Source organism: Rhineura floridana, chromosome 3, assembly GCF_030035675.1.
Source record: "Rhineura floridana isolate rRhiFlo1 chromosome 3, rRhiFlo1.hap2, whole genome shotgun sequence".
NCBI classification, from domain to species: Eukaryota; Metazoa; Chordata; class Lepidosauria; order Squamata; family Rhineuridae; genus Rhineura; species Rhineura floridana.
Window position 1 is genome coordinate 1,323,723 of NC_084482.1, and position 8,782 is coordinate 1,332,504.

General features: G+C 40.8%; 1 protein-coding gene across 6 annotated transcripts in view; it reads right to left on the bottom strand.

Annotated features, from left to right (window-relative positions):
- TYK2 (tyrosine kinase 2) overlaps positions 1-2,785 on the bottom strand; it is an 81,595-nt gene extending 78,810 nt beyond the window's left edge. For 4 of the 6 annotated variants that reach the window (XR_009761121.1, XR_009761120.1, XR_009761119.1 and 1 more), the window contains exon 1: positions 2,520-2,617. Coding sequence is in view for 1 of the 6 variants with exons in the window: in XM_061613759.1 (XP_061469743.1) it covers positions 2,520-2,558 (39 nt within the window). In the remaining 5 variants the exon portion in view is untranslated. The other 2 variants (XM_061613760.1, XM_061613762.1) reach the window with 2 other exon arrangements.
- Positions 2,786-8,782: the final 5,997 nt, after the last annotated feature.

The window sequence follows — 8,782 nt, forward strand, 5'->3', positions numbered from 1 at the left end:
TTTTGACTAAAATTTGTCAACAAATATGGAAAAGAAAGCAATGGCCCACAGACTGGAAGCATTCAATATATATCCCAATTCCAAAGAAAGAGGATCCCAGGAAATGCAGTAATTATCGAACGGTTGCCTTAATATCCCATGCAAGTAAAGTAATGCTCAAGATTCTACAACAAAGGCTCTTACCATATATGGAGTGAGAAATGCCAGATGTTCAAGCTAGATTTAGAAAGGGAAGAGGCACCAGAGATCATATCGCAAACATACGCTGGATAATGGAACGGAGCAAGGAATTTCAGAAGGAAATCACCCTGTGCTTTATATATAGATTACAGCAAAGCCTTTGACTGTGTAGATCATGAAAAACTATGGAATGCTTTAAAAGAAATGGGGATGCCACAGCATGCGATTGTTCTGATGCGCAACCTATACTCTGGACAAGAGGCTACTGTAAGGACAGAATATGGAGAAACCAATTGGTTCCCAACTGGAAAGGGTGTGAGACAGGGGTGTATTTTATCACCCTATTTCTTTAATCTATACGCAGAACGTATCATATGGAAAGCGGGGTTGGACCAAGATGAAGGAGGTGTGAAAACTAGAGGAAGAAATATCAATAATTTAAGATGATACCATACTACTAGCAGAAACCAGGATTGATTTGAAACGAACGCTGTTGAAAGTTACAAGAGGAAAGAACAAAAGCAGGGCAAAAGCACAAAAGCAGGACTACAGCTGAACAGCAAGAAGACTAAAGTAATGACAACAGAAGATTTATGTAACTTTAAAGTTGACAACGAAGACACTGAACTTGTCAAGGATTATCAATACTTCGGCACAGTCATTAACCAAAATGGAGACAATAGTCAAGAAATCAGAGGAAGGCTAGGAGTGGGGAGGGCAGCTATAAGAGAAGTAGAAAAGGTCCTCAAATGCAAAGATGTATCACTGAACACTAAAGTCAGGATCATTCAGACCATGGTATTCCCGATCTCTACGTATGGATGTTAAAGTTTGACAGTGAAAAAAGCAGGTAAGAGAAAAATCAACTTATTTGAAATATGGTGTTGGAGAAGAGCTTTGCAGATACCATGGACCATGAAAAAGACAAATAGCTGGGTGCTTGAACAAATTAAACCAAAACTATCACTAGAAGCTAAAATGATGACACTGAGGTTATCATACTTGGGACACATAATGAGAAGACACGATTCACTAGAAAAGACAACAATGCTGGGAAAAACAAAAGGGAGTAGAAAAAGAGGCAGACCAAACAAGAGATGGATTGATTCCATGAAGGAAGCCACAGACCTGAACTTAAAAGATCTGAACAGGGTGGTTTGTAACAGATGCTATTGGAGGTCACTTATTCATAGGGTCGCCATAAGTCGCAATCAACTTGAAGGCATATAACAACAACAACTAATAAGTGCTTTGAGATCCATATGATGTACTGTAAGTATTGTCTTGCAGCAGCACCAATTAACATTAAGAGTTTTTATAAAACAGAATGGTGAATCCACCACCTTTTCAAAGCTTCCTGCTTCTCACAGCTTCTCTCCAGCCTCCAGATGTCCCCCACAGCTATCCTTCATTAACCCTTTTGCTACCACCACCATTGCTACTTCCTCAACACACCTTACCCATAAGAACAGTTTTGCTGGATCAGACCAAAGACCCATTTGGACCATTATTTGATTTCCGAAAGCAGCCAGCTAGAGATACCTGAGAAGATGACGTCTTGTTTTAAATTATAGTCTACCTCTAGCTTTCAAACTCCCTCTAAACATTCATATTCCACTTTTACTTATTATGGTTAATAGAAACATTGAAAGATCTCTTCTTTTTCATTAACTCAGTGTGAAACTTTCCCCTGAACACACTCTTTTTCTCAGTGAATATATTACAGCTCTCTAAGTAAACAAAACACAATAAACTGTGTAAACAGATAAAAAATACAATTTTCAATAAATATTAAAATCAGTTCTTCACATTACTAAAATGCATTTCAGAATAGCAGCGAATCATAAACAAATAACTTCTGCTGCATTATTCACATTACTCTCAACAGTTAATCTTCCTCACATACTGTCTTCATTTGCTTAAATCAGTTAATGCAAATGTGATCTATTTTTTCTGATACTCCATATTTTGTTCAACATCTAGTCACATTTTAGTTAGATTACAACATTACAGAGAAATGTTGCATAGCAGTAAACAACCAGTGTAGTTTACAGTATCAGTATATAATTTAAGAGGGTTCATCCATTGATGCTCCTTCCTTCTGACACTGTATTTAAATACAAAAGCCATCCAAGCTCAAGTGGCTGTGACAGCCCCCGCCCCCGGCCATCGTGGTAGTATTTTTATCGCAGTTGGCCCGCCCCGACCCCTTTAGCTAGTTCTCTGGCGATGGTTCCCCTTATTGGTTGCCCCCAGCAGCTGGTTTTCCAAAGGTACACTGCCTCTATATATGGAGGTTCCGTTATCACCTATCACGGCTCGCAGAAACACTGACAGACCTCTCCTGCCTTCCTCCATGGATTTAGTTTAAAAGACATTTTAAAAAGCCATCTAAGTGTTAAAGCCCGTCTTCCTTGCTCTTAGTCTCCATGACCATTCATCTACTCCCCCCGGCCCCCTCCTTCCTGCAGCGCCGCCTCCCCCCGCCGCTTACCTCGCAGGCTGGGGGCGCCTCCCCTCCCTCCTGCTGCCGAAACTGACTCAGGTCGTCAGAGGCAGCTGAAGCCCACGCCCTCCAATCCCGTCTGGACCGTCAGACCGAGTCATAGCTTGCCATTGGTTCCATGAGACGTCTTCTCCTATTGGCTCACTGTCTGCCGTTAGTTGTGTTTTTTTAGTGCTTCCCCCCCCCTTCCTTTTTCCTTACTGGCTTCGCCGAGTCCGGAGCGCGTGCCTTTTCATTGGCTGCTAGATAACTTGCGCCCGATTGGAGACCTTGAAGATGATTGGCTCTTCGAGGTTGTGCGAGCGAGAGCATCTGGTCTTGGCACTTGTAGTTTGTTGCTGCCTATACCGTTCTGCCAGCTACTTTGTAACCCATGGCAGATGTGTGCCAGCTGAGAAGTTGCAGGAGAAACGTATCTTTATCAGTGCAATCCGTAGCCTCAGTCACGCGCTGATCTGAGGGAGGCTTCGCCCTCTCTGTCACTCACACTATATAATTGTTATGGTTGGTGTTAATAAACCACCTTTCAGCACATATATATTAGTCATGATTTGAGAGCTTTGCTTACTTTAGACCTCTTAAAACAGCTGTAGAGATACAGCTTGCATTAGAACATTAAAATTGTATAATGAATCCTGAACTTTCCTACCAGTTTTCACGGTATTCTGCACACTATGCTTTATCTATGATTCCCCCCTCCACTGACAATGACCTCACACTTAATGTATTAAATGTAAATGTTATTAAACGTATTTAAGCAAGTAACATTGCAATTCTGTGCACACTTATTTAGGAGTAAGCCTTATAATTTAAATCACATAAATAGTACTATAAAGCCTTTTCATTTAATCAAATAAGACTCCTTGTATGGATTTTATTATTTTATGTTAACTTACAACCCACCCACCAACCCCCATGTCCTTAATCCTCACCATCATTACTTTTTTGGCTGTAGAGAAAAACAGACTGCCTCTCAACAGCTGAGAGATGCCAGTTTAAACCCCACATAAGAAAATACCTGCTGGTTTAGTCTAGCATCGTGTTTTCACAATAGCCAAACAGATGCCTATGGAGACCTGCAAGCAGGACCGCTAACAGCCATCTTGTTCATATTGTAAAAAAAACAAAAACACAACACAATGAACATGCATAGGTTGCTACAGAATACAAATAACTCCTTTGCAAAGGAAAGGGCTAACAGTGTTAAGGCTACATAAAAAGGCACTTAAAAATAAGGACGGATGTTTACTACAATGGCCAGAATACAGCACCCAATCTCTACCTCAATGTAGGTGCCTAAGAGATAGAAACAGCTTAGTAACATGGGCTCAACATACTTTTAAGAGTAGTCAACATATACCTGCCAGCTGATGTATCCTATAGAAATCAAAACATAATGTCTATGGCCATCCCACTACTCCAAACAACAGTTTTGAATGGGGAAGGGTAGAATCGATAAAGTTCTCTTAAGAACCTGAAGGCAACAAGACTTCATCTCAAGTTTTCCATGCTAGAAACCATCATGTTGATCACACCCTAATTGTGGGGTAATACACATGTACAGCATCACCAAGTTTTGGCTGGACATGAACAACATTGATGCTGTGTAGTAGCACAAATGAAAGCTGTGCACAATAATGTTACACCCACACAAGAGCTCTCAGTCAGCGAGCATGCCATTCTGCTGGTGCATGCTGTGATGATGAAAAGGATTGGGATACAAAAATATAATTTGCTGTACCAGCTTTAACTAACAATCCAGGCTCCCCACCATATCCTAGTTAAGTGCAATACTGAATTGCTAGTACTTTCAGGTTGTCTCAGCAGAACTCTTTGTATCTATGTAGTTATGCTGGTAAAGATTTAGCACTTAAATGTCCAGAACACTTCATATACATTCCCTCAGTAGCCCTTACAAATAAATAAATGTGTAAAACATTCTTCTTCCAATATTGCAGATAAGATCTGAGGCCAATAATGGGTGACTTCAGGCCAACCAATGAGTTATGGTAGATGCAAGAGTAGGCTTGGAAAGTTATTTGCTTAAAGCTCATGCTCTTGAATCAGTATGCTGCATGAGCTCAAACTCTGTCCAATGGATTTAAGAAAAGTATGTTTAGCCAACTGTCCATGCTACTGCCTAAATGAAGTTTCTAGGCTTGATTAAGCCTTGTGAAGAATTTTACGATCTTTGCTCTGTTATTCTTCCCACAGCTCACAAAGACCTTGCAGATAATTCCAAAGAGGTTTTGTAATAATTACTTAAGTCCCTGCATTCTCCTCTCATTTGTCTGATGGCCTTGTAGCTTCTGCACTATACAATGCACGTGGGTGGGGAAGAAGCATAGAAATGATGACAGAGGGAATTTGTGGGGGAATCTTTGTAAAATCAATGGGAACATATTCAAGCACTTAGCAGAGATGATGATTGCAAGTCAAAATGATGGTAAGGGAAACAAAACTTAAAAAAAAGTTATGAATCTACATAGCTAAATAATCTTGCTAGGTTGTGAGGATGTGTTGCATAGGCACACTGAAAGATGGGCATGTCTCCAAGAGGAGCCATTAACCATGTAGACAAATTACAAGGGATTCTGAAGATCAAGCAAACCAGACATTGTGCAGAGAAAGTGGTCTGGTTGTTATATCTGTTATAATATCCCATCTGGAAAATGAACACAAATAGCAAGTCAAATGTTAGTGGGCTAAAACAGAGACTCTCAGACTGATACAGTGAGTCTCTCTCAGAAAACAAACACCTCCTCCGTTACTTTGGTTTCTACTGGTCCCTGCTAGTCCTGCATATGGCAGTTAAGTGAATGTGCAGAATAGAGCAGCCATGATTAATCAAGATGGAAGGCACATGGTTCTGTCTGTGTTATTCTTGCAAGCTGCTTGGATTTCTGAAAGCATTGTCACTGCGACCAGCCAGAGGAATGTGCATCTCTGGCAACCTGATAAGGAGTTGAAGTAGACAGCTGTGTGAAGATGGAACAAAAGTGAAAGCGTAACATTTTTTTTCCAGAAAAAAACTGAGTAACAGGCCTGACTGCACTTTGTCTCCTCCAGTTGGATTATGGTAATCAACAAATGATTATGTATAGGGGGTCCACCCACATTCATTGAAAATAATGTACATTTGTTGGCTAATTCCTACCTTCTGATTCAGTTTATTGGTTAATATAAAAGTTGTATTCAAATTTTGAGTTAGTTAGGTTTTCTTGGGCTAGGGGTGGGGATTTGCTTTTTGATTACTTTTTAATCTTTCTTGCTATCTGCTCTATCCTGCTTTCACATGCTTTGCTGAGCTGAAGTCTTCAGGCCTACCCACTCATAGGTAACTATGACTTTCTTTAATCTAATATTCTTGGAAATTTAAGAGCCAGTATACAAGTCGTGGAGCTGGAGGAATTCAGGTGGAAAACAATTATTTATCTAGAAAGTTTGGTTTATTAATGCTATATTTAATTGGAATTTTAATGTTACTGGTTCATATTTCCGTTACTGTATTTTTAGTTGATTTCTTTAACCATTATCTTATGCAAATATGTGTGTATGTGTGGGTATATATAGTTACTTTTCTTGCTTTTATTCTAAGTATTATATTTGTTTTATTTTCTATTACCCCTTTGTATTAAGCTTTGTGTAATAAACCAGTGTATTCATTTCAGTTAGTTTTGAGTTTGTGGTTTTTCTCTGGTCTTCCTTATTCCACTAGGTTGCTACTGAGCAAACTGAATTTGGACTGAAAGGATCCAATGAGATTTGATGCACTGGCCAGAATTTGGCATGGTATGCATGAGCCTTGATTAGATCCACTGATTTAACATCCCCCCCCCCATGAAGGCCAAGAAACTTCACTGGTGACATTCAGTGTTCAATGTGGGGAGAGGCAATAGATTAAATAAATAATAATAAAAAGAACAGGCCAAGGCTAGAACAGGCACAGGTCTGAGAATCACCATCCCTGTTTGAGAATCAAGAGTCACCATATGAAGTATAAAGCTTCCTGTATTCTCATACCGAAATATATAAAAATTCAGGATTACTCAGTATAGCATTAACTTTGGCTTCATTGGGAGGACAGCACAGGAGCAATTCTTTGGAGAACAAGCCTCAAGAGCCTGAAAGGGAGCAGGATTTCTGGTGGAGTAGTTTGCTGAGCAAGGAGAACGACAGTGTTTTGCATGTGACCTCTAGAAGACATTAAAAGTGAAACTGAGGTTATGAATAATTAAAACATGCTCAGTACATTATTGGTGTTATTTAAGTGCTGTTGGACACAAATAAGTTAATACAGGCAATGTATTGTCCACAGGGTGTATTTTTTTGGGGGGGGGATGCTTCATTGTATTCCCAGCTCACCATGCTGCACCAACATCACTGTCAGACTTCCTGGACTCCTTAGCACCTACTAAATGAGAAACTATGCATAGCCACAGAATACTGTATTTCTGAACATAGGATTGCATTTTATTTATTTTGCATTTTATTTGTTTAGCACAGAGTAGAACTCTAAGCCCTGATTATGCCCAGCCACCGAGATTCATGGCAATGCATAATGAGTTTCCTGCTGCAGAAGATGGGTAGCAGTTGCATCAGTAGATTTTGTGTGCCCTTGAAATGGTTTAGAGCAGGTGTGGGGAACCTTTGGCAATCCAGATTTTGCCAAACTACAACAGCTATCAGCCCCAGGAAGCATGGCCAATGGCCAGGGATGATGGGAGCTGGAGTTCAGCAACTGGACAGAGCCAAAGGTTCCCCACACCTAATTTAGAGGCTGGACAACAAAGGCTGAGACCAAACCTACATTTAGCAGAAATCACAGCCAGTATCCACTCCAGCTCCAGTTCACTGTGCAACAACAGGTATGAGACAACTGCACAAAGTAGTGTTTGTGAAGATGCCATTATGTTGGCACTTCTGGCACTACAGTGCACAACATAGATATTTGGCTGTTTCTTAGCTATTCATACCTCATTTTATCTGCCTAGCAAATTCACAGTCTAGGAAAACCATACTATCAGGATGAGCTGGTGAATTAGACCAGGCTGACAGTTCCATCTCAGTCTCTGCTATTGCTTGGCACACAAAATGTGAATCCTTAGCACAGAAAAGCACAAGAGCAGACAATCATAGTTGCCACATTCCAGTTCCTGATAAAAACCAACACGTATTTCAATGGACAGCAGTCCTGCTCAGAAAAGTCCCCTACACATGTATATCCAATGTGCAGTGGGGAGAAGCAGGACAGCACCACTGCCCCCCCCATGTCCACATGTTTTTTATGGCACTTGAAGAGGAGAGCCTATGCATTCAAAAGGTTCTCCAAACAAAGAATCCTCATCGCCCGGAGTTCCTAACGAAATGACAAGCCTATCCACACACACTCCCCTTTGTCAGATGTGGAAGCGGGTACTTCAGCTTATCTCTCAGGTCACTGATTGAATGAGCTTCTTGACCTGAGATTCTTCTCTTGCCTTCCCCTCACAGCCAGTGCCCACGTATAATTTCTCTGGGCCCAGTACAAACTTGTAACATTCCCCATAGCCTCTAACCTTAAAAAACTGGAGGCCTGTTTAGTGCCTCTCAACTTCAGTTGCTTTTGTTTAACCTTAGTTTCCGGCTGGCCAATATGTATTTATAACTACACACGGCTACATGACATAAATATTGACTACACAACCTTCCACAGTACCCCCAGTCCCTAAGACATAGTGTCAGTTCTTCTACGCAGACCAGAGACCCAATTCGCTTGTTCCCATAAGTCCCAGAACTGTATATTATCTCATCAGCACTGTCAGTAGGATTTCTATGCCACCCAATTATCTCTTCCTCCAGCTGGCTTTTCATGGCTGTGCATGGTAAGTATGAGCAGGAATTAAGGAAGGCTGGGACTTGTAGTTTTTGAGTATGCATGTTGCATAGATGCTGGAATTTCCTGTACAAACGGTCTCTCTTTGCTGGAAGGCTTAGGGAAGCAGCTGCGTATTCTCTAAGATTGCTACTGGTTGGCTCCAGCACATGTCATAAGATCTGTATATGCAGGAAAATATGTTTGCATGAACATCCTCAGTCATGGTCAGGCCTTTTTTT